At 42.0% G+C, this 25,754-nt stretch overlaps 1 protein-coding gene across 1 annotated transcript in view; it reads left to right on the top strand.

Annotated features, from left to right (window-relative positions):
- Window positions 1-3,082: 3,082 nt before the first annotated feature.
- ZFP91 (ZFP91 zinc finger protein, atypical E3 ubiquitin ligase) overlaps window positions 3,083-25,754 on the top strand; it is a 38,554-nt gene continuing 15,882 nt past the window's right edge. The window contains exons 1-2 of the mRNA XM_043969751.1: window positions 3,083-3,582; window positions 8,989-9,020. Coding sequence (XP_043825686.1) covers window positions 3,173-3,582; window positions 8,989-9,020 — 442 coding nt within the window. The 5' untranslated portion in view covers window positions 3,083-3,172. The remainder of the gene's footprint in view (window positions 3,583-8,988; window positions 9,021-25,754) is intronic.

Genomic DNA, 25,754 nt, shown 5'->3' with positions numbered 1-25,754 from the left:
GATTTGCCACCAGAGGGCCCACACTAGGCCACAGCTGCCAGGGGCACCTGCCAAGCCCCTTCCTCTCGCCTGAAGAAGGGCTGGCCTCACTAACTTCCAGTGCCCCTTCCAGTACACTATCTGGCCTGGGATTTCATAGGCAGAGGGAACTCTTTGATGAGCAAATCCTAACGCAGGCTGATCCCTTCTCTACAACAGGGCTTCTTAAACTTTTTCCACTCTAGACTCCTTTATCACCTGATAAATTTTTACATGACCCATGGTATATAGGTATATGAAATAGGTAGTCATAATCTTTTACTGCTGCCCAATTTTTTGTGACCCCCACAATCAGTCAGTCGACCCCACACCGGATCTTGACTCAATTGAAGCAGCTTTGCTCTACAACACAAACCTCTTAAGCTGACGAATTCCTGGAAGGGCTGGAAGCACTGGAAGGACCAGCGACTTGCCAGTATATCAAAAGCAGAACTTGATCCCAGTTCTTCCAGGCTCTGAGGCCAGCTCTACTAGGGCAGCTCTACATTCATAAAGTCGAATGCCTATGATGCTCATACTAGTAATGAGCATTGGTTTAGATGGCCCCTTGTGCCAAGCACTATGTCACAGAGCTTTACAAGAGCTTCTAGGACCTCACTGAATCCTCCCTTGGGAGGGAGGTGCTATTATAAGCTCCATTTCACAGCTGAGAAAACCGAGGCAAATAGAGGTTAGGTGACTTGCCCAGGGTCACACAGCTAGGAAGTATCTGAGGCAGGATTTGCACTGGGCCTTCAGACTCCAGGCCCAGAGCTCTACAGTTCCACCTAGTGGCCACACAGAGTGCTGGTGATGCTTATATCAGAAAAGGTATGTGAAGTACTTCAAGGCCCAAGATAGGAATTCTTGCACAATGACCAAGACTCACAGATCCCAAGTCTGAGCCACTTAAGGGTTTCCAAAGTACTGCTCCTATATCCTTTTGGGGAAGGTCATATAAATATCACTTATCATAATCAATAAACTTTATTAAGCCTGTACTTTGTGCCAGGCATTGTGCCAAGCACTGGGGATGCACAAAGGGAGAGTCCCTATTCTCAAGAAGCCTAAAGGAGGAAACAACATGCAAACAAATAGATACGATGTAAGGTATATACAGGATAACTGAGAAATAATTAACAGAGGGAAGGAATTAAAATGAAAGGGGACTGGAAAAGGCTTCCTGTAAAAGATGGGACTTTAGTTGGGGTTTAAAGGCATCCAGGGAAGCTGCGGATGGATACACCAAGGGAGAATATTCCAGGAAGAGACTCAGAAAAGAAAAGTCTTGGGTGAGAAAACTACTGCTGTCCCACAGTAAAAAGGCTGCAAATAGAACCATCACAAATACCGACGGGGAAGGGCCCTTGGATCTTGTTTAGTCCTCTTAGGGATGGAGAAAAGTGCTAAGGCAGAGTCAGTATTCGAATCCAAGTCTTTAAGTTCCAATCCAGAACTAGTTCTCCCTCACCACAGGGCAAAGCATTTTGTTCTCACTTTCCTCATCTCCCATTACACCAGAGGCAGCTAAGTGACCAAGTCTGGCTCTTAGGATTCAGGGAGTCGGGTCTGAATCCTTACACTTATTAGCTGTATGACCCATGGCAAGTCATTTAAGCTCTGTCTCAGTTTCCTTGTCTGTGAAATGTAGATAACGATCGCATCTCCTGGCACGGTGGTCTCCTACACTTACTAGCAGTGTGACCCTAGGCAAGTCACTTAACCCTGTCTGCCTCCGTTTACTCGTCACTAAAATGAGCCCTCGAAGGAAATAGCGAATCGCTCCGGAGTTGGCCAAGAAAACCCCAAGGGGTCGTAAGGATCACAGTGGGCAATCTCTGTAAAGCGCTTGGCATTAATATTTCACTTGGGAGGTGGAAAAGGCAAGGACGTAAGGGAAGGCAGCCCAGCGGGTGTTGGCCGGAGCTGGCTGGCGCCGGAAAGCCCTGGGTTCCAATGCCGCCCGGGACTAGCTCCGTGATTCCGCCTCAATCTTCGGTTCGCCCCGGATAAGGCGGCGGAGCCCCTCCCTCGCCCAAAGTCGACAATGCTCGCAAAGCGCAACGTCCACGTCCGTCTTCGTCAATTCCTTCAGTGACACCCCCCCCCCCGCCGCGGCGAGGGGAAGGAGGAGCACAGCAACCTAACGTGGGGCGACGAACGCGCCCCACCCCCGCGCGGCTCCGCCCGAAAAAAGCCTCCTCTGGGCGAAACTGCATTTCCCGTGGTGTTCGGCTTCACTCCCAGAATCCTCCGCACAGCCTCGGTCGGGAATCCCGTCCCGCCTTCAGCTAGACTCGGAACTACACACCCCAGGATTCCCGAGCGACGGGGCCTGGGCGCATGCGCTAACAAAGAGGCGGGCTCCAGAGCCTTCGCGGCCCCGCCTCCCGCGGTGCCGCCGCCATTTTGATACGGACTTTCATCCTCCAGCCGATGAGCCTTTTTTTTTTTTCTTAAAGGAGAAGCGACAGCTCAAAAAATTTACCCCCATCTCCTCACCAGACCCGGCCGAGCTGAGGGCAGGAATATCCAGACAACTGGAAGAGGGGTCCGAGGCCCGGACCGAAGGCTTGCCCAGGACAGTTTCCGTGGCCTGAGAAAGAAGTGAGGGGGAAGAGGGGTTGAGAGGGCCCCGGTAGCACGAGAAGCCCCAGCGCCTCGAGACGGGTGCGCGCGCAACCTCCCTCCGGGGGCTGGAGGAAGGCGAGCGCTGGGCGGGGCCTCTGGACGCGGGGAGGGAGGAAAAAAAAGTCACATTGGGACTGTCGCGAGACGCGGCCGTTTAACGGTGAGAGCGGGTGCGCGGGGGGAAGGAAACCTCGCGCGCTCCCCTGGAGCCGCTTCCTGATTGGCCGAAAGGAGGAGTGCGGGGGTGAGGGGCAGGGGGACGCGAGGGGGCTCCTCGCGGGGGCGGAGCCCGGGGAGCCGCCGAGCTCCGCTGATTGGCCGGCGGTGGGCGGGCGCGCGCGCGCCGCTGGCGGCGGCCCGGCCGTGAGTGGTGGTGCTGGCCCGGGGGGCGGGAGCGGGAGGGGGAAGTGAGGGCCGAGCGTGAGCCGGGCGGGTGGACGGACGGACGGACCGGGGGAGGGGGCAGCGGCGCGGCCGGCTCCGCCGCCTGAGGAGGGCCGCAGGCGGGGACGGGCGAGCCCCGATGCCGGGGGGGACGGAGGAGGCGCGACCCCCGGAGCAGCAGCAGCCGGAGCTCGAGCCCGAGCCTGAGCCTGAGCAGCAGCGGCCGGAGCAGGACGGGGAGGAGGCAGCGGCGGCCGAGGCGGCCCCGGAGCAGCAGCAGCAGCAGCAGCAGCAGTCGCCACCCCCCCCGCCGGTGGCAGCAGCCGCGGCGGCCGGCGGCACCGGCAGCCGGGTGCTGAGGGGAGGACGCGAGCGGGGCCGGGCCGCCGCCGCCGCCGCCGCTGCCGCCGCCGCGTCCCGCCGAAGGAAGGCGGAGTACCCCCGGCGGCGGAGGAGCAGCCCCAGCGCCCGGACCGGGGACGCCGCGGAGGCGCGGCCGGAGGCCTCGGCGGCGGAGCCGGCCCCGGCCAAGAAGAGCGCTCGACACTCGTGAGTAACCGCGGCTTGAGACGCTCCCCCTCCTCCCCCTTCCCTTGTCACCGCGGCCCCCCTCCCTCCCGGCCACCGTAGCGCCCGCCCCGCGTGACGCCGCGCCGCCTCTGCCCCCTGCCGGCGCGGGCGCCCCCTGCCTCCCCGCGCCGCCCCGGCCCGGCGCCCCGAGGAAGCGCCGGCTGCGTGCGGGACCGCGGGACCCCGCCCCGTCGGGGGGGCGGAGACGTGGCTCGGAGGCTCGAGGGGGAGTGGCGTTGGGGGCCGCTGGGCTCGGGCCGGCCCGTCCCGGACCCGCCTTGCGGCCGGCGTAACTCCCTCGCCCGGCGCCCTTCCCGGGAGGCGGGTGGAGGATTGGAACCCAGGCCCTTGTTTTCGCGACATCTCTGCTTCCCGTCACCCCCGCTTTAGCTTGGCCGGAGGGTCTTTCTGGGCTCCGACCCCCGCCCCAGCTCTCGAGCCGCGCCGCGGGTGATCAGTGTGGGCACCGTTTGATCTTTCCACCGAACCAGGCCGGGGCCATTTGTAGTTTGATTTACTCGGGATTTAAAAAAAAAGTTTTGTTGCAAAATAAAGCGGGTGTTAATGCTTAATTTTTAAAAATTCCTGAGTGTGTAAACGAGTATTAAAATAATTTTTTTCCTTCTCAGCCAGAAACTAAAGCATGGGGGGGGGGGGCATAAGACAGTAACAATTAAATGTCACAATTCATACCTTTCCGTCGGAAAAGTCCCCTTTTCGTTACATCAGAATTATTTTTAATCCTTAGTCCTTTTCAGCTTCCCAAAAGTTCCTCAGCCTATTTATTTATCTATACAAATTAGGAGGTTGGACTAAATTGATCTCCGGGTTCCTTCTCAGCTACCAAAACCTATGATCTGAGGAAAGAGAATTTGAAGTGGAAAATTAACTAGTTGAAAATATAGGGAGAGTTTGGGGCATAATTTATTTCGCAATTAAATGCTTCATACTAAAAAATAATATGAATGGTGGTAGTTGGAGTATGATAGAAACCAATCTAGTGCAAAAAGAAAAGTATATTGGCTTTCAAAATTAGGACAGATTTTAAGTCGCTGAATTAATGGGAGTGCTTTATCAGCTACTCATAAGTTATTTTTGGAATGACATAACCATTTACTCTAGTAAGTAAAGTTATTTTTGACCTTTTATATCAGATTAATCAGAAATTTATACAGACCTGTTTCTGAAATATGAGGAAATGATTTTGAAAAGATACAACTCATTTCCTTCTTTAAAAATAATCGAAATAATTCAGAGGCTCATAGCTAAGTCACTGATGCAGCAATAGACGTGCTGTGTTGGTCCTATACACAAGTATGAATAGCTTGCTGGATGTGGTTCCAGTTTTCACTTGATAGTCATAAGAGATTTATAGCTCCTACTTTAGTCTCTTAGAATGGATGGCATGATAGTAGAGAAGAGGAATTTCCACCTCCTTCCTTCTCTCTCTTACCTTAATGCCCAGCTTACAAATTCACCCTGGGAGAATTGACTTCACTCAGTTAAGTTATAGTTTTATTAAGTTTGGGTTTTGAGGCAGATGGTATAAAAATGTCAAAAACAATTTTTTCAACATTGTGTCCTTTCCCTACTCACTTGCAAGTGTCAGTTACTGCCTTTCTCCTGCCACAAAATATGTATTTAATTCTTTTTAAATTAAATTAAACTTAATTTTTTTTCAATCAACAACAAAAATCTTACCTTCTCAACCCCCGCCCAAACCCTCCCTCACCAATTTGAGAACAAATGAAAACCAAAACCCATTACAAATATTTATAATCAAGCAAAACAAATTATTTAATTCTTAATATTTGCAGTCTACCAACTGCAGAGTAACTTCTAGAGTAATAATTATATCCACTGGCACAATATTTCTTTTAGTGAAGGATCCTGCACCAAAAGTTTTGAATTGTCTTTCTGCTCGTGAAAGACTCAAACGGTATAATTTGTCATTCGAAAGATTAATTGTGTAATGCTACTTCTTGTGCATGATATTGCCAGTAGGCAGAGTATCCTCCATTCTGGTTCCTTATCTCTTCTAATCCTCCATCTCACGATAGAAAGGAATTACAACTCTGCAGAGTTGTGCTTAGAAGGCCACATGTCTGTGAAAATCCCTTTTCTAAGACAAATCTTAACTATCATCTTAATGTTAATATATAATAGAAACCCTTGGTTTATTGACTAGTGTCTGATTAATCAGGAACTTTGATTAACAGATTATACCACATTCAGTTCATCAATATTCGCAGGATTAGATTGCAGTTAACCAAATCATTTCATTCAGAAAAGTTTTCAGCACTTCTGAAAATCCATTGTAGATATAAGATTGGGGGATTTGTTGTTTCTGTAATTGAATTTGGAAGGTCAGGCTTTTCCCCACCTTTTTTTAACAAATCACAAATATCAGCTTGCTTATGGTCTTTGTCTCTTTGTTAAAAAGTAGATTGAAGGGGGGCAGCTAGGTGGCACAGTGGATAAAGCACTGGCCCTGGATTCAGGAGGACCTGAGTTCAAATCCAACCTCAGACACTTGACACTAGCTGTGTGACCCTGGGCAAGTCACTTAACCCTCATTGCCCTGCAAAAACAATGTACAGCTACAAATCTCAACCTAGAGTACCAGTGAATGGAGGCTTCTGGTTATTAGGAATGCATAACTAACCAGTTTTTATTATAATCCACTGGCATTTAAATTTACCCTTGTTTTCTTCATAATTGCTTTTACTTTGCTTATTACGTTTCTGAAGAATTGTCCTCTTGGGTTAAGGTGCTGCACAATTCCAAGTATAATAAACATTTGATGGATGAAAGGTGAAGGAAATTTTGAGATCCTAGACCTAAGTCAGTTACTTTCAAAGAGAAAATAATTCATTTTCATATCTGAAATTAACATTGAAGAACTAAAATAGTGCCGAATTTTTGTTTGGTCTTAGTTGTATTTCCTTGTGGTGCCAAAATCATCCTAGTATTTTCTCTCTGTCTTGTGCAATGTGGGAATTACTAAAACTATAAACTTCAGGTTTGGCAAGATTAAACTGCAGAAAACCAAGCCAAAATTTGAAGAATTGTTACGAGAACTCAATTTGAGAAAAGCATTTGCAAAGGACTTCTTTTAGCTTGACATTTACTCTTAGGTCAAGCAGGACTAGCTGTAGCGATTCGCCTAAACTGGAGGTCTCTGACTGTCTTTTGCAGACAACACAGTTAAATATAATATAGAATACGGACACGAGTAAGTACCTGTTTGCATGCACCTTCAGGGAGTTCCTCCCTGTGCTTCCTAGTTCATCTAGGGGCCTCTGTGGCCATCCAGTCAAACCTCTCATCAAAGGGATCTCCACTCTTAACACCTGGGAAATAGTGTTCCTGTAATGTCTGTGCTAAGAAATCTCCCAGCCAGGGTGATTCCACTACTTGTGCTGACTGACGCCTTCAGCTTTTAGTCAGCCTTTCTTAAGCTTTTGCTGACAGCAAGCCTAGGTTTGCCTCATTGCAACTTTCACCCCCTGGTCCTGATTCTTCCCTCTGGGTACAAAATAGAACAAGCCCAGTCAATCCTTCTGCACTTGGCAGCCCTTCTGATACTTGGAGACCACCATTCTGTCCCCTAAGTCTTCTCTTGAAGCTAAACATGCCCTGTTCCTTAAGCGTATCCTTGTCATATGTCCTGGTTACCTTCCTCTGGACATTTTCCAGTCTTCCAGCGTTGCCTAGAACTGCACACAGTCCTCCAGATAAAGTCTGAGGAGGACAGTGGGACTCTCACCTCCCTGCTCTTGGAAGCCCTTATCCCTCTTGAGCATTCTTGCTTGGGCTGCCCCATCTCACTTGCTGACTCTGAGTTTGCAGCCACTAAAACCTCCGGTCTTTTTCTGTTGAAAACTGTTGTCTCTTCAGGCTTCCCCTGGCTTGTAAAGATGATTGTACATACCATATGAAGGACCTGACATTTATCTTTATTGAATTTCATCTTAATAGATTGGGCTCAATGTTCTAGCCTTTCTCTTCAGTATCCCTTATTGTTTGTGCAGTCATTTCAGTGTTTTCCTACTCTTCATGACCCTATTTAGGGTTTTCTTGGCAGAGAAACTAGAGTTCACCATTTCCTTATCCAGCTCATCTTATACATGAAGAAACTGAGACAGAGTTAAGTGACTTGCCCAAGGTTACAAGCTAGTGTTGTCTGAGGCCAAATTTGAACTCATTAAGATGTGTGCTCCTGACTGCAGGCCTGATTCTCTATTCGATCTTGACATCTGCCTGCCTGTATCACCTTTAAAAGGTCTTATTTACTTACTAACCTTTGTACCTATAATTTTTTGACTTGTAAATGCTTATAATACAACTTTTCCATTAATAGAGGTTTATAAAAATAATGTAATCCATTATATAAAGACGAGATTAGGCTGCAGGAAACGCTGCTCAATATAAACTTTAAAAAATTTGTAATGTAGCTTCAAAATCCCAACAATGGGACACTTTACAATTTCTGATATATATATAGTTCTGGGAGGGAGAGCTATGCTCTTGGTGATCATAAGTTATTTTATTATTGTTTGTTATGTCAGAAAGAGGTGTCTGTTATGGACAATAAGGGTGAAGAATATATAACAACCTATATAAAAACATGATTTGGCTGTTGAAGGGAAGTTTCATATGTACAAATACACTATTTCCTATTCCCTTTCCATCCCTACACACATTTATGGTAATACAGGCATTGAACCATTCTTGAAACTTTTTGGTTTAAAAAAAAATTGTTTTAATGCTTTAAATTTTCAACATAACATCACTATAAGTGTGAGGGGGATTTTTGGAGTCAGGGGGACTTTAATGAAGATACATGGCAGCCAGTATCCTGATTACTTTTTGAAATATGTTAAAAGGCCTTTATTTTTTGGGTCAACATGAGCACAAAATGATTAGCTACTCTGTCTTTTAAAGCAAAATGGAATGTGCTTATGTGGTAGCTTTTCTCTTTTTCAGGAATTTGCGATATAAAAGGATTTTCATTCATTTTTGCTAGATATATTGGCATTTTAAAAATTAACAACAGTACTGCCCAGAAACGAGTCGTCTGCATTTGTTTAAGTACAGCCTGGACAGTACTGCTTTAAGAACTCTTCTCTAGTTGCAGGGCTTGTAAAGAGGCATCTATATTTGAGTTCATTGGTACACATGAGAGAATTATGCCCTGACGTTTCTGAATTATCACTGAAAAGGGATAAGTTGGCCAGCCACTTTTGAATCAGAGTGAAGTTTTCTTCTGCATCTTAGATCGATTATAATTTTATTTGATTCCTAAAACAGTGTAATATTAATATTATGAATGAGGAAATGCAGGAAATATTCCACTTACATTTAATTCTTTGTTTCTTTCAGATACACAGAAAAGGCAGTGACAACCAGTAAAGGTGAGACTTTAGTAATACCCCTCTCCATGTGCTTGTAAGAAGAAAGAAGGTAGTGTAATAATAATTCATTTCAAGTGTCCTTTGTGCTGTAGTGGCTATCTAGGTGCCCTGCAGATTTAAACATGAGGCACCTCCCTTGGCAATAATTGTCCAAATAACCATGGGTAGGAAAACTTATGTCTTGTATTCTACTTTCCTTTTTTTATGACCTATTTGAAGAATTATTAATCTTCTAGTTGATATGTTAGCTAACTCAACATTAATATAAATTTGAACTATAAATGTGATTTGAGGTATTAAGGAAAGATGACAAAGATATTCTCCTGTATCAAGCCAGTAAATAATTACTATCCTCTTCTGTTCTAAAAGGTTAGCATAGGGGCAGCTAGGTGGTGCAGTGGATAAAGCACCAGCCCTGGATTCAGGAGTACCTGAGTTCAAATCCAGCCTCAGACACTTGACACTTACTAGCTGTGTGACCTTGGGCAAGTCACTAAACTCCCATTGCCCCGCCCCCCCCAAAAAAAAAGGTTAGCATAGTGGTTCTTAAAGTGTAGTGGATACAGTGAACATCAGTAAACATCCTTATAAACAAAAGCTGAAGCATTTATTACTATAATAATTTATAATACTATAATAATTTACTCTGATTTATTACTGCAAGGAACTGTACTATATGTTAGGGATACAACATAAGTGAGATGGGCCCTGCCTTGAAAGAGCTTACATAATTACAAAATGGGTAATTCTTATCATCTTACCTAATCTTCACAACAGTCCTGTGAGTTTAGGTAGAGTAGGAATTATCTCATTCTAAGATAAGGAAACCAAAGAGGTTAATTGTCAAGTATTTATTAAATGATTTCTATGTGCCAGTCACTATATTAAGTTCCGGGGATACTGTGTTAGTCAAATTATTGGGGAACTAGACTGGGTTTGCTAAAATATTACTAAATTATATGTTAATGGCTGTTGCACCAGTTTGGGCAGTAAGCATTTATTATTAATTAATATCACATTATTAAAGTATTGACCACCTGTCTCCCTAACTTCCTCACTAGTCACAGGCTTACAGGCCTAAACAATGACATATCCAGCATATTGAGCCAAGAGGAGAGGCCGAGTGGAAAGTTAAAGAGGGCAAGCCCCTCCAGGTCCCGTCTTTTTCCTCTTTTTGATAGAGGCAACTCCTTACACACTGATTAAAGCTAATTGGCTAGCATCATTCATTTCCTTTGGTGTGACTTGCAGGTGGTCCATATTAAAATGAGCTCTACCCTGATGACATCAGGGTCTAATGGGAGACCCTCTGTGGAACACAGGCTCATTCACACATATGTGGTTTAATTTGCTCAGTTCACTGAGCTCTAGTCAGTCTATTCTCCACCTCTGTTGTACACCCTACACAGGATTAGAATGCCCTCCTAAAAATTGACCTCTCTAAAGTGGGAGAAAGGGTCCCTCCAAAAAACCATTATTAATCATTATTTTTTCACAATTCAAAGACAAAACCAAGACATTCCCTGCCTTCAAGGAGCTCTGTTCTGCCAGGAAGATAATATGCTTGTAAATAAGGCTGAACAGAGTATATGCGAATGTATTAGCAGCTGTAGGGGTCAGGAATATCTTTGTGTACAAAGTGACACTTGAAGAGGGTTTGAAGGAAAGTGCATTCCAGGCATAAAGATAGTCTGTGCAAGGTTAGAGAGATGGAGATGGAATTTCGTGTGTAAGTAATGGCAAGACCAGTTTGGCTGGACCATAGAATTCAGGAAGAAAGAGTAGAGAGATGTATGTTTTTGGCACAAGACTTATTGGGTAATTGTTTTGGTGGACTCTGAATATTTTTGAAAGTGGTGGAAAGATGATAATTGTATCCAAAAATCCCCAAATCCCCCCCCCAAAAAAAGAATAAAAATGTAAAAAATAGAGTATCAATTTTGGCAAGTCACTTAACCCTCATTACCCCGCAAAAAAAAAAATGGTAATGCTAACAAACAAATTAAGTTAGAAAGGTGATGGGTGTTAAGGTAGGGCACTGTTGTGAAGAGCTTTAAAAACCAAACTGAGTTCTGTTTGGTTCCAGGGACCACAAGGAAGCATCAGAGCTATTCTTGGTAAATTAATTATCCAAGGTCAAATTTTGATCAGCATATTGAAGCTCCCCTTAATTCCAAGTCTGATGTTGCCTATCATTGAATATAGTCATCCAGTTGTCTGTCCATATAAACAAAAGATGGGCATGGACTCCGATTTTTTAAAGAGTTAGTGATCCTTTATAATTTACTTGATAATAAGCTTGGCTGTGGGGAGGGGGAGACACAGCTGTCATCCTGGATGGATGGATTCCTTGGTCTGAGGCAGTGTGGTGAAGGAGGAAAAGGGCTGAACTTGGAATTGTTTTGAGTCACCTAACTGCCGAGCCTCAGTGTCTTCATCTGTAAGATGATGTGGTTAGATTAGATCACTTTAGGGTCCCTTCCGGTTCTGCATCTATGATCTATTCTTCCCCATTAGTTATTCACTGGGTTCTCTTTCATGTCAATTCCAATCATTAAAATACCTTTAAAATTGTACTGTTTCTCTAAAACTGGAAACCTTATAGGTTATATACTCTCTCTCTGTTTGAGCCTGTTTAACTCGGCTTCTTTTCATCAGCCAATAATCTAAGAATAGTTGACTGGCTATTGAGGTTGCCTTGTTAATACCTTTTTAGCACAATTCAGCAAACCTATGGATTGCAGTCCTTGAACTTGGAGTGCTCTGGGGTACACAGAAAATATGAAATAGTAATATAGTAAGTGCAAACCAGTTATACAATTATTTAAAAGATAGTCTTCTGCTATTCTTTTATACTTTTTTTTTACACTTTTCACTGTTCGGTGTTGTCCATATGTATAGAAAGCCTTATATTCTCCTTGATTTTATCTTGTTTATTTGGGGATAGAAAGGCTTGGCTACAAATAAAGAAATGCTTTGTGTACCTTCATGACTTCATTAGCATTGCCTTATTATGTCAAGAAATAAAGAAAGACATTGGTTTGAGCTGCTGTTCCAATAGGCTTCGTTTTAACGTGGATGTACCGTCACAACTTAATAGTAACACTCTAAAATAGAGCACATAGAACTTAGTATTTCCCTTAAAGATTTGTTCAGTTGCATCCAACTTTTCATGACCCTGTGGACCATATTGTCCATGGGGTTTTGCTTGGCAAAGATACTGTAGTGGTTTCCTTCTCCAGTGGATTAAGCAAACAAAGGTTAAGTGACTTGCCTAGAGTCACACGGCTAGTGTCTGTCTGAGGCTAGATTTCACCTCAGACCCAGTGTAGCCTCTATCCAATGAGTCATCTATCTGCCCTCTAAACCAAATCCTCCTCTAAATTTCTTTTTTCTGTTGAGGAAAGAGAGTTGTCACCCCACCTTATCACTCCAGAATCATCAGTAAGTCTTTCCCTCCCCATTAGGCCATAGAGCTAATTAGTTGGTAAGTCTTATAGGAGTTCTCCTTCTTTAACATCACTTGCATCTGAATCAACTTGTGTGTACATATTGTTTTCATTTCCATAGTAGAAGGTAAGGCCTTGGAGGGCAAGGCCGTTTTTGTTTTTATCTCTTTATTGCAGTATGCCTTAAACGTAGTAGGCAGGTGCTTAATAAATATACGTTGAATTGTTGAACCTGTGCAAGAAGAGTTAAAAAAAATAGCAGAGACTGAAAAACAACTGGGTTGTAAAGGAATGAGCCTGTGATCATTTCTCCTGTTTTTAGCATTAGAAAATTGCTTTTTGGCTCAGAAATAATCACCATTCTTAACGCTGCTTGGTTTGGACTAACTATCCTGTCCCTGTCGTTGGGGCTGCGACCCAGTGGAATTCTTTAGACATCTGAGGGCTTTTAACTTTTTTTGAAAGGTCCAATATTAAAAATATTTTTATGATTTTCAGATTTTTTTGAATGTGCCAAGGTGTGAGGCTTTATTGGGTTTCGAGTTGGAAGAGAGGATTTACAGATTTTCTAGCCCGGTTTGCTCATTTTACAGAGGAGGAAACATTCCCAGGAAGGTTAAATTAATTACCCAGTGTCAAGAAAGTAAGGAGTGGGGGCAGCTAGATGGAGCAGTGGATAGAGCACCGGCCCTGGATTCAGGAGGACCTGAGTTCAAATGTGTCCTCAGACACTTGACACTTACTAACTGTGTGACCCTGGACAAGTCACTTAACCTTCATTGTCCTGCAAAGAAAGAAAGGAGTGACAGAACCAGGATTCACACTGGGATCCTCAGACTTTAACTCCAACTCTTTAAGCATTACATTATGCTACCCCTCTCACTTTGCACAAGAAGATTCTGCTTTATCTTAATCCTACTTGCTCATGGAATAAACAGACAATCTAGCTTAGTTGACTTATTTCTAGCTTTCAACATATGTACAGATGTATTTACACATGTGATAATAGAAAGCTTTTTCCAAAGCATTTCTTATGATCTGGATTTAAAAGTTTCTTTGGATTACAGAATTGGAAGGACAAGTGGCAAAAATAGCATTTTCTCTCCTACCTCAATAGGTTCTACCTTTGCAAATCCTCTGAAACTTTTGATTTGGATTCTTTGCTTCTCTGAACCTGTGGTAACTAAAATCCTTCTAGCTAGCAAGGATTGTCTTTTCTGTCAGTAGCAGAACTTTAACCTCATAGTCCTTTACCTAGCTGTACTAGCAGCTGTCTGTCATTCTCTGGTTTGGATTTTGATTCTCTCCTACCCCTGCAACCACAGCCCTTTGTCATAATGAGAAAAGCATTTGCAATTGTTCCTTCACTGATTTATACTGGATCATTATTCAAAGTGGGATTCCTACCTCACATCATGAACCTTTACTTTTTGTGTTTTCTAAACTAAGGAAAGCATTAGGTAGTAAGGATATTGCTTGTGTTAACAGTTCTCTAGAAAGAACTGTTTTAAACCTTCGTGATAAAAGTGAGTATTAAGTCACTGCTTAGGAACAGAGTGGAACAGGAGATGGGAAGTATACTCATTGGTAAGATCCTTCATTTTACCTGCTTTGTATTTATCAGTGGTGCTTATCTCAGACCCTGTCTTTTTCAGCCTCTGCAGTTAGCTATTTCAAATCTTACTGTTTTCTGATCCTGTCTAAATGCCCATTTAAGACCCAACTTCTTTATGTATTTAAATATTGTTTTTGAAGTCCCATCTTTGATATGGCTCAGACCCAGTTCTGCCTCCCCATTTATGTATACACCTAATAAAATATGAAGTCTGCTGATAATTTTTCAACTCATGTCAAGTCCTATAAGAGATCATTTAAAAATAATAGGTTTTGGGGCAGCTAGATGGTACAATGGATAAAGCACTAGCTCTGGATTCAGGAGGACCTGAGTTCAAATCCAGCCTCATTCACTTGACACTTACTAGTTCTGTGACCCTGGGCAAGTCACTTAACCCTCATAGCCCCACCAAATAAAAAAACAGAAAGAAAAGAAAAGAATAGCTGTTTATGTGTCACATTATAGATACCTTGTTGCTTTCTGTTCCTAGTTACTTTGGGATTAGAGATATTTATATTGCATAACATACCTCTTTCGTGTATTTAAAATTTGCCCAGTGGGAGAGATACACTTTATAGCATCATTTTTGGGAATACAAAGCAAGGAAAGTTAGGAATGCTTATAGTTAAATTTCTGAAGAGTTACATGTATATAGAATCCTATTTCCCATACACTTTGTTCCTTCGGTGCGGGGTGGTGGGGGGGGGGGTGATTCCTAAACTTCTTGAAGTTGTACTTAAAGGAAACTCTTAAAAACTAAACTTAAGTAAAATTTATGATTCATTTAAAACTATACTTTTAAGAATTTTGAGGGTTTTATTTTGTGAGTTGCAGAGCATTAACAATGTGGTGAACACCATGTGAAAAAGCAAAATAAGTGTATGAGAGTGAAATCTTATCTTTTGTCATTACATTACTCCTTTAAGGTACTTTACCAACAAAGAGAAATAACTCTTGGGTCCCATAGCCACATAGTGAGGCCAGAACAATTTTCAGATTCAGCTTCTCACAGACTCTTGTCCTTCCATTGACATACCCCCACCTCTCTTCCCTGATCTCTCTTTATTTCTAGAACCTTGGGAGATTCTTCTATTCCTATAATTTTAGCTACTATAAATGGATAGCTATCATTCACCTCTCCCTGGGTCAGTTGTGTTCTAAAGTAAATGTGATAACAACACTGCTCTTGGTTTCCCTTCTCCTCTCCCTCCTTCACATCTGGCTCTTCTGACTTTATAAGCAAAAACCTTAATGTTATAAAAAAAAATACACACAACCTGAAAATCTTTGCAACTTCTAGTCTGTTATGAAAATACTGTCTTCCTGGGGTCCCAGCTGGCCTTTCTGTGGCTCCTCAAGCCAGTCTTTAGTGTGTGCAGAAGTAATCTTCCTGGTCTTTTTCCTCACCACCATTCCACTCAAATTATCTTCTCTTGCTAAACCAAAGTCCTTGCCATTTTCTTGCTCATTTTCCAGCTCAATCACCCTTGTATCTCTTCTGCTTTCTTGCTTAACCCCTTCATGTTATGGAACTGCTAGCCCTAACTGTGTAAGGTCTTTTTCAGTACCACCATCTCTTGGAACAGTGATCTCTCCTCCCTGTGGGTCTGGAACCCTCACTTTTTTTATATGTACTCCTCCCACACAATTCTGGTTTGTAATTTACTCAGTCTGTAGCAAATAAGAAACACTAGAGCTATGTAGACTATTTCCCCCTAAAGCTGTTGCCCAAAAAGAGGAAAAAGCACCTGAGTATTTCATAGGGTTGTATAGAGATAGCTATGTAAATAGATACACCTATAGAGATAGAGTCTATATTGATACTATAAATACGTCTGATTTCCATATTGGCCACTGTGCAGGCCAGAATCTCCAGACATTGGCTTTCATGAGTGGCTGAGTCCTACTAATTCTTTACCTAGTAACTTTTTGGTGATGACCATCTCTAAACTTGGCTGTCTTAGTTCACTCTGATAAAAAGACAGCCTTTCTCCTGGTCTGAACCCATGACCTTCATGTAGGACTTAGCTAGAGTCTGCACCTGTGCTGATACTGCCAGTGAGAAATCAAAGTAACATTTGCATAACTTCCGTATAGATACCGAATACTTACTAGGTGGTGCTGATGGATAGAGAGTTGTTGGCCTGCTTGCCAGAATGACCTTAATTCAAGTCCTGTCCCTGACACATTGACTCTGGGTAAGTCACTTCAATTCTCGATTCTCTCTCTAGGCAGCTCAATGAGCTTCTAAGCCTCTTCTGGAATTTCTAGTCCTTAACTTCAGAGGGTCAAATAGGAATAATTTAAAAGATGTCTTGTAAATAGGACATTTAGGAAGAGCAGAGTAACAGCAAGCAAGAGAACATCAACTCAGATGGCTGATGAATAAAATCTGTAGCCATACTTTCCTCATTCCACCTTTCCTAAATGATTGCTTCATTGCTTTAATTGTGGCTTCCCTAATGGAGTTTAGTAGAAGAAAGTAAACTGATGGATATTTTTTTCTTTAATTGGGCCAGTAAACTTCCGTGGAGGAATGAAATTCCTCCTGGCAATTGTGCCTCTTTTGCATGAATGACAGGAATTTATCTAAGAAATGTCTTCATTGTAGAGACCTGTTTCAGGGTCTCTCTGTTAGATATAATGTTTAAAGAAAAAAATCCTTGAAGCATTCTTAAACAGAATGATCCTAGAGTATGAGGGATAACCATGTATAATTAGAAAGTTTGAAACTGTTTAGGGATTCTTTCTTTTTGTGGAATTATTATTTACAATTCCTTTATGATAATAGCTCTTTAAAAATAATGTTTTCCAGTCTGCAAAGCACTTTACAAATCTCTCATTTGTCTTCATGCCTCAAGCATTTAGCAACTCTGAAAGTCAAAGGCAGTACTGGAGACACCAAGTCTGCCTTTCTCAGCTACCTAACTGTGTAATGCTCTATCCAGACTTATTGCTGATCATATAATGCTTATGTGTAGATTTGGGTGTGCTCTACCTAAGACATTTATATGCTGAGCTGACCATTTGCCAGTTATTAGAATGAGGTTTAAAAGATAGGAGATATGTTCAGAAGAACATTATGATGTAAATTTATTTTAGTACAATTAAAATTCACACAAAAGCCTGGATCTCCAAAGAATTTGGAATAGACCAGAAAAGTAAATTACTTCAACTTCTCTTCAGCCTGACTGACCCAATTCCCCATCTCTCTCAGCCCCTTGACACACAGTATCAAACACTTTACTCAATAGTTTAAGCATGAAAATATCCTTTACCTGATTTATGGGGGGGGGGCAGGGTGAGTGGACAGGTGCACAATTAAACCATGGTCCCTAAGATCGAATTTCTGATAAATAGATTTAATCTATTGACATATTTAATAGTTCTCTGTTACCTATTGAAAATATATAACCTATTTCTATTTTTCTTCCTCTTTGTGTCTATCATTTATTTTTAGTACAGGTTCAGTTGAAAAATGGATTGTTAAGCTTAGTTCACCAAAAATAGTGAAATCTAACATCATGGGGGGGGGGGCATAACTTAGATTACCAGCATGAACTTTATGCAGGTGTCTTAGGAATTCTGAAATGTCTGTTTCAAATACACACAAAGAAATCTTATACTTTCTTAAGCAGTGTTGTAACATTTGCTTATACAGCTGGTTCTTTGAAATTTAATTTCTTTCCTTTTCTCTAAAAAAAATAAAGGGGATTGGTAGAAGTACTATAGAAAACTATAGCTACTTTCAATTATGTGATCTTTAAGTGTTTTTCTGATCTTGTTGTTCATACAGCAAATAGTTGTGTACAGTCCTTTGCTATCACTGGGGAGAACAACAATAAGACGTGGTCTCTGCCCTCATGAAGGTTGTATGTTATCTCTCGGTTGCAGGGAGATAAGATGTGTACACAAGTAACCGTAATACAAGGTACAATGTAAAAGTGCAATAAGCAGTACAAAGTCCCATGGTAAGGCAGGGGAAGGAATCAAGGAAGGCTTTGTGAAGGTCGTGTTTTGAAAACTAGGCTGCTTATGTCTATATCTCCACCATGTACTCTTTGATCCAGTGACACCGGCCTTCTGGTGGTTCCATGAACGAGCCACTCCATCTTGGCATTCCCTCTGGCTGCCCCACGGTGTCTAGAATGTTCTCCCTCCTACACTCCAACTAACCTCCCCGGCTTCCCTTAAGTAAATCCTCTATGGGAAGCCTTCCCTAACTCATCTTAATTCCAGTGGTTTTTCGCTTCTAATTATTTCCTACTCATCCTGTACATAGGTTGCTTTGTATGAATTTGTTTGCTAGTTGTCTCCCTATTAGTATGTAAGCTCCTTGAGGGTAGAGAGTGTCTTTTGCCTTGTTTTATATCCCTAGCACTTAGCACAGTGACTGACACATAGTGGGCACTTAATAAAGGTGGCAGGCAACTTAGACCCAGGGATAGGGGTTCCAAGGGAAATGAACATTCTGAACAAAAATAATGAAGCAGGGAAGCTCTGGGACTTGTTCTAGGACAAGCAGTTATGTCTGTTATGATAGCCGAACAGGTAGGTGGGTACCATATTGTTAGGGTTTTTTGTTCTTTCTTAAAAAGAAGGGGGTGTGGTTTGAGCTTTAATATAGTTCCTAAGACATATTGGTAAGAACTAAAACAAAAAATGTAAGTGTGTGTGAAGTGCGGTTTAGATAAGAGGTGACCCTTTCCTCACTTTCTAATCAAGTGAGACACCCATGCCTTTGATACTTGATATTTCATGAGTGCATCAGAGAGTTACAAAACAAAATGATGTATGGACTCTGGCTGGCAAGGTTGTTAGTCTTCCTTTCCTGTTAGGGCAGGGAAGGCATCTTAGAGAAAATGGTATTTGAGATGGACTTTAAAAAGTTAAGGGAGCTTAGCAAATGGTTGTTTATTGATGTAGGCCAAGATGCGGAGGTGAGGACATTGCAATCATGGGGGCTGACCAGCCTAGGAGCACAATCAGAAGATAGAGATGCCTATTTTGACTAGATAGATCACCTGGAGGAGGCTAATTTCTAGATAAGGTTGGGATAATAGAGGGTCCAAAGTTGTGGAGGGCCTTGACTACCATGCAGGGGATTTTAAACTGGGCTTAACAGATAGTTGAAGTTCCTGAAGATTTTTGAGTTGAGTGGTAATGTGAGCAGGTTTAGACATAAGAAAGATTATTCTGGTAGTGAGATGAAGGCTAACTTGAATAGAGGAATAGAAAATACATTCGAATAATAGCAGTAGGAATAAAGGGGGGACATATTTTTTTAAAGATGTATTTGACAGGTCCTAGTTCCTGCATAGAGAACAAAGCATGAAAGAGAACACCAAGCTTTTGAAGGTGGGAAGGTAGCTGAATAAATATTCACCACCAACTGAATTGGTGAAATCAGGGAGGAGAAAAAGGAAGGCTTGTTAAACTTGAAGTGCCAGTTGGAAATCAGCTTGGAGAGGTATGCCACAGCCACTTGGAGATGGGAAGCTGGACCCTGTCACCAGAAGTCAGAACTGAAGAGACATTGGAGCCTAGAGGTGGAAGTTAAAGTTCTGGGAGTGAGGGAGATTACCACCAGTTGAGTATTAAGAGAGAAAGAAGAGGGGCAGCTAGGTGGTGCAGTGATAGAGCACCGGCCCTGGAGTCAGGAGGACCTGAGTTCAAATCCGGCGCCAGACACTTACTTACTAGCTTATTTAACACTTACTAGCTGTGTGACCCTGGGCAAGTCACTTAACCCCAATTGCCTTACTAAAAAAAAGAGAGAGAGAGAGAGAAAGAAGGCCAAGGACAGGCCCTTGAGAGTCAGAAAGATTAGAAGATAGTTATTTCCATATATTTTGATAGCTCTTAATTGGCTACTAAGGACACTTCTTGTTGTTTGAGTATAAGACTGAAATCAACATACAATAAAGGTATTTTTATTTTTTCCTGAGTACCTCTTAAAAGGCTTTGTGAAGGGGGTCAGCTAGGTGGTGCAGTGGATTAAGCACAGGCCTTGACACTAACTAGCTGTTGCCCCGCCCCCCCCCCCCCCCCGCGCCCCCCCCCCCCAAAAAAAAAAGGCTATGGGAAGAATAAGAAAGAATTGCATTTGGTTTTTGGATTCCTTCTTGGAAAGGTTGTTACCAGTGATTCTCAATCAAATCTGTTGTGTTCTTGGCATGTGGACCAAGTGTCTTTTTTTTTTTTTTTTAAGCATCGTGAAAATGATGGGTTCTTTGATATTGATGATCAACAGGGCATCTAAAATAGTCTTAGTATTTTCTAGGATAAAATGGGGCTGTTTCCTTTATTTTATGATGGCATTTGTTCTGTAAGTTGTAGGGTTGTATTCAGTGTCTAGATTTCCTGAACAGCCCTTATTATTTTCTTTTTGATAGTGTAGGGAACACCAAAAATTTAGGATTCTCTTGTGTGATTTACTTTTCTACTTAAAATGCTTTTTGTAAAATGAAACAATAAGATGCTGAAGCTCATGGAATGAATGAGACAATAATGTGAAACGTTTTTTAAAAAGGCTATCGATAGTTCACAATACAGCACTTTGAGATCATTCTCTGACCAGTATTCTGAGAAACAAGTAGTAGGATGTATGTGTGTAAAGAGGATGTGAGTATCCAACAGTCATCTTATGTTTCTTTTTTTTTTTTATTCTAAATGCAGAGTTAAAATATTCAGGAAATAGAGGCAAAGGCTAAAAGGTTTTAAAAGCAAAAAAAAGTGCATCTATTTTCTAGTATATTGAAAAGGGAAGATAAGTAATAAGATAATATCATAGTCTAGGATTTTAAATTTCTTACTATTTACCTAGCTGAAATAGCCTTATTTTTAATGCATAATCATTTCATAATTATGTCCTAAAGAATTCTATATTTGTATTTGATGTTTGTTTCCTTAAACATTTATGAAAAAAGTATACTTCATTAATTAACTATAATATCATTATCATGTATATTCCTGTGATTATAGATTTAGAACTTGAAGGAGCCATTGGAGATTAGCTACTCCAAGCCATCATTTTACAAATGAAGAAACGGAGGCCCAGAGAAATGAGGCGACTTGCCCAGGGTCCTCAGGAGTGGCAGAACCAGGGTCTGAGCCTATGGCCTCGGCGTCCAAAGCCAGGTCTTGTCCCACTGTACTGTGCTCTTTCCCCAACACAGTCCCTTTAGAACTGAGCTCCTGTGGCCAGAAACTTTTCTAATAGTTTGGATATTCCTTAAACAACAGACTTTCTCATCCACAACTAAGCTCATATTTACATTGCTGAGTCCTAAGATTGTAGGTGCAGAGCAGGAAAAGAATGAAGATGATGAAACTGATTCCCAAAAGGCAAAGTGATCCCATGTGATCAGAAGCAGAGCAAGGAGTTGAGGCCAGTCGATGAGGACCCTGGGGTCACTTCCATGAAATGTGGAGGCAGTGAAAATAGATTTAGTAGAGTTACTTCAGTTATTGGGTGGGGGGAGGGAGATAAACCTTTAATGTATGTATCTATGTATCTATGTATGTAAGCTGTTGAATTTAAATCAAGTTAAATGTTTAGGGAGATGAGTTGTATATACTAATGCAGCCATGGCAGGACTTCAAAAATAGAGGTTAACAACAAAAGCAATTTTTTAGTTAACTTTGGTTTTTAAAGTAAGCAAACTAATTGACATTGGTATTTTGTTGGATCTTCCTAATTAGTCTAAAAAGGGATTACTGATTAAATTCAAGAAACACTTGAGCTCATACATCATGCAAAGTTTGATATGTTGATATAGAAATCAGCTTTGTTGCAGTTCATTCAAGCAATCTTGAGGTGTCAGCACTTTCTTCAGTAGAACCCCAGAGAAGGATGCACCCTCTTTCCTCAGGGAGGTCACAGTGTAGATGAAAAGACATACCTGCACACAAATCACTCCAAAGAGGGTCAAATGGGTTAAGTGTCATAATAGAGAATTCTCTGGTCCAGTATCATAATTTCTTCTTAGGAGAGCAGTATGCTTAATCTTTTTAACATTTTATTTTCTTTTAAAGTAGTTCACTACACTAATGTCACTTTAAACTCTTGAAATGGCCACATGATGGCAGTACTGCTTTGGGGGTAAGACTATACATAGGGAATGATGAATCTCTTCCAGCAGGGCTGCATCACCACAGAGAAATCATCTGAGGGGCAACTGTGTTGGATGTTTTTTAATGTTTTTAAGAGAAAAATATAAACTGCCTCCTCACTTGTAAAATTAAGATCAAGAAACGCACCTTAATAAGGACAGCAAATGTGACCTGGATAAATTGCTTTACTTCTTTAAGACCTTGACTTTCTCCTCTTAAAATGGAGTTGGTTTGATTGATCTTGTGAGGTCTTAAAACACATACAGGTACAATGACAGAAGAAGTTAGAGAGAAGTATACTGGTCACTCATCTACTACTGATTCCAAAATAAGTAAGCATTGTCAGAATTTATGGAGTCGTTTTCATTCCTTCCTCTTTGCAAGAATGCATTCTTGAAGTCCCCTCATTATTTTCAGAGGGAAAAGCCACGACTAATCGTTCTGGGAGGTAAGGAATGGCCCATCATTTTACTAGCCTTGAAATGAAAGTATTGAAGAAGACGTTAAAAGTCAATGTTGTGTTTTCATTTTAGTCGGTACGTATGGTTCTTTCATGCACAGAATTAAGCTAAGAGCTAAATGGGGGGATGCTGTCCTCCCTGTCTTGTACATCTAATGACTTAAATTAGCTTGTGAAGAAATAATGCTTTATAAACAGTATAGGATTTTAGGCCTGGAAGTGACTGAGGAGATCTTCTAGATAGTTTCATTTGACCTTAGTTTTACGGATGAGGAAACAGAGGCCCAGGTGATGTACCCAAGGTCATATAACTAGTTATTGGCTGGTTTGGGGCTAGAACTTGAGTCTCAAATCTCAGCCTGGGAAGCCTTCCATTATACCGTGTTCCATTCAGCTTGAATGAATGAAAAGCATTTAATAAGTGCTTCCTTTGCACTACTCTGCTAAGCCCTGAGATCACATACATTGGGAGAAATGACCCATGCAGGAGGTTTCATCTGCAAATCAGTGAAAGGTCATCTGAAAGGTTCAGTGGTCTTTAGGATTCAGTGGTAAAACAGATAATTGTTCATCTCCTTTCGTGTTATGTGCAGTGATAAAACCATTTGACAGGGCCAACAACAGGGTTTCCCTGTCTAAAGTAGCTGTGTCTCCTAATGAGGGAAGATTATAACCCCTGCAGAGGGACTTGGCAGGATTTCTCACTGAACAGTGACCACAGGGACCTAGTTTGCCATAATTAGAACCAGAGCATTGTCATTTGGTGATAATTTGGTTCTAGTTCTTTATCAGTGTTACAACTTTGGGCAAGACAATTAATCTTTTCCGGCCTCCAGAGATCTCATTGTTGAAACATCTTACCTACTTCAAGGCAGATCTCTTGAAGTACCATCTAGCTCTGAGGTATAAGATCTGAGTCAACAAACACGAAATTGTTACTTGTTCAAGGCTTGGGGCTAAGTATTGAAGATACAAAGACCAAAACAATTGTCCCTACCATCAAGAAGCTTACATTTTACTAAATGGTATGGCATGTATGGGGATAGCTGAGCTTAGCCTTGAAGGAAGTTAAGGATTCTGAGAAGTAGTGATAAAGATACATTCCATGTAAACCATGTGCAAAGATGCAGAGATCAGGAATGAAACATGAAATTTGGACAGGTAGGTGGGAACCAGAATGTAGAAGAGGATGTGAGCCACTGGAGCTTGTGAGCAGAAGATAACAAGGTTTGAGGTGCTAATTGGATATCCAGAGGAAGGTGTACCATTAGTGGTTGGTAATGTGAGACTGAGGTGCATTAGAACGATTAGGGTTAGATATATACATTTTGGAAACAATTGAACTCCTTGATGAATTCAGGAGTAGAGATTATAGACAAAAAAAAGAAAGTTCTCAGGCCAGATCCTTAGAGAATGCCCTGTAGATCCACTTAGAATATCCCAGCCAACATTTAATGGTTGAAAGATAGTGATGATACAGTAAATGAAATTGAGAAAGAATGATCAGATAGGTAGTGGAACCAGGAAAGAATGATATGTGAACTTAGGAGAGGATTCAGAAGTAGAGGGAGGGGGTCAATCTCTCCTCCTTTCTGTCAGCAGTGTCAAACACAATGCAATATCAACAGTTGTGTGGAAAAGCCAAAGAGAATGAGAATTGAGGGAGAGAAAGACCATCACATTTAGCAGCTGTGATCATTTGTTACCTGGGAAAGAAAATTTTCATGAGTGGTATAGTCAGAATTCAGGTTGTAAGGAGTTGGGGGATAAGTGGGAGGTGAGGGAAATGGTGGACAACAAGTGTGGCTCATTTTATGACCAGGAGAGATAGACGGCGGTGGTGGCATCAAAGGTTTTTAAGTTTGAGAGAGACCTGGGCATGTAGAGGAGCCAGTAGATAAGAGGTTGACAAGAAGAGAGAGGAAATAATAGATGGTCAAGCAAGTGCCCAAAATGAAGGCTTGGTTCATGAGAGATGATGGGAGTGGAACAAAGGAGGAAAAGAATAGGGTGTTCTGTCAAATAGGGGAGAAAATGGACAGTATAGCTAAGATGGCCTTGAGCTTCTCAGTCTTAACAACGACAACAAAGACCCATTTCTAAAACAGGAGAGAAACATTCATAGAGGTGCATTTAAGATCAAATAATAATATAGCTTAAGTGTTTTTAAGGGGCAGCTAGGTGGCACAGTGGATAAAGCACCAGCCCTGGTTTCAGGAGGACCTGAGTTCAAATTTGGCCTCAATCTGGATACTTTACATTTACTAGCTGTGTGACCCTGGGCAAGTCACTTAGCCTTCATTGCCCTGCCCCCCACCCCCAATTTTTTTAAAATCAGCTTCACAATTACAAGATTTGAGAAAAATTTTTGCAGAATAGTTGGTATGAAAAAGAATCTCCAGTGTGACAGTAAGCAGCCAAAAATATTGGAAAACAGACAGGCGGATCCGTTTTTGGCAGAGCCAACATTTAGAAAGCGATTTGGAACTACCTCTAAATAAAGTCAACAAATAGGAAACATCTACTATGTGCCTGGCACTGTGCTAATAAAGGCAAGGAATGGAAAGAAAGGCAAGAAACAATCCCTGTCTTTGAGGAGCTCAAACACGGTGGCGGCGACATGCAAACCAACAGGTATGAGCACATATACACACATACACACGCAGGATAAATTGAGGGTAGTATAAGAGGGAAGATACTGAGGTTAAGGAGTACCAGGAAAGCTTTCTTGCCCGAGGTGCACTTCAGCTGAGGCTTTTTTTTCCTTAATGAGCATGCATTAAGCAGGTACAGAGGTGTGAAGTGCTGGGCATACAAAGAAAGGTAGAAGACGGCCCTCCTCCCAGAGCTGGCAATCAAATGGGAGAAATAACAACAGCTATTTACAAGATAAATAGGAAATAATCAAAAGAGGAAAGGTACTAGAAATGAGAGTGGTTGGGAAAGGCTGTATAAGGTAGAAGCATTCCAGGCATGGAGAGCACCCAGAGAAGATTCCCGGAGCCAAGAGATGGAGATAGCAAGGAGGCCATTCATTGTTCCTGGATCACGGGATTGGGGGGGGGGTGGCACAGAGATAGGGGAGAATGGGGGGA

Source organism: Dromiciops gliroides, chromosome 6 (assembly GCF_019393635.1).
Source record: "Dromiciops gliroides isolate mDroGli1 chromosome 6, mDroGli1.pri, whole genome shotgun sequence".
NCBI lineage: Eukaryota > Metazoa > Chordata > Mammalia > Microbiotheria > Microbiotheriidae > Dromiciops > Dromiciops gliroides.
Note: the sequence above shows the minus strand (reverse complement) of the source record. Positions and strands in the feature narration are given on the sequence as shown.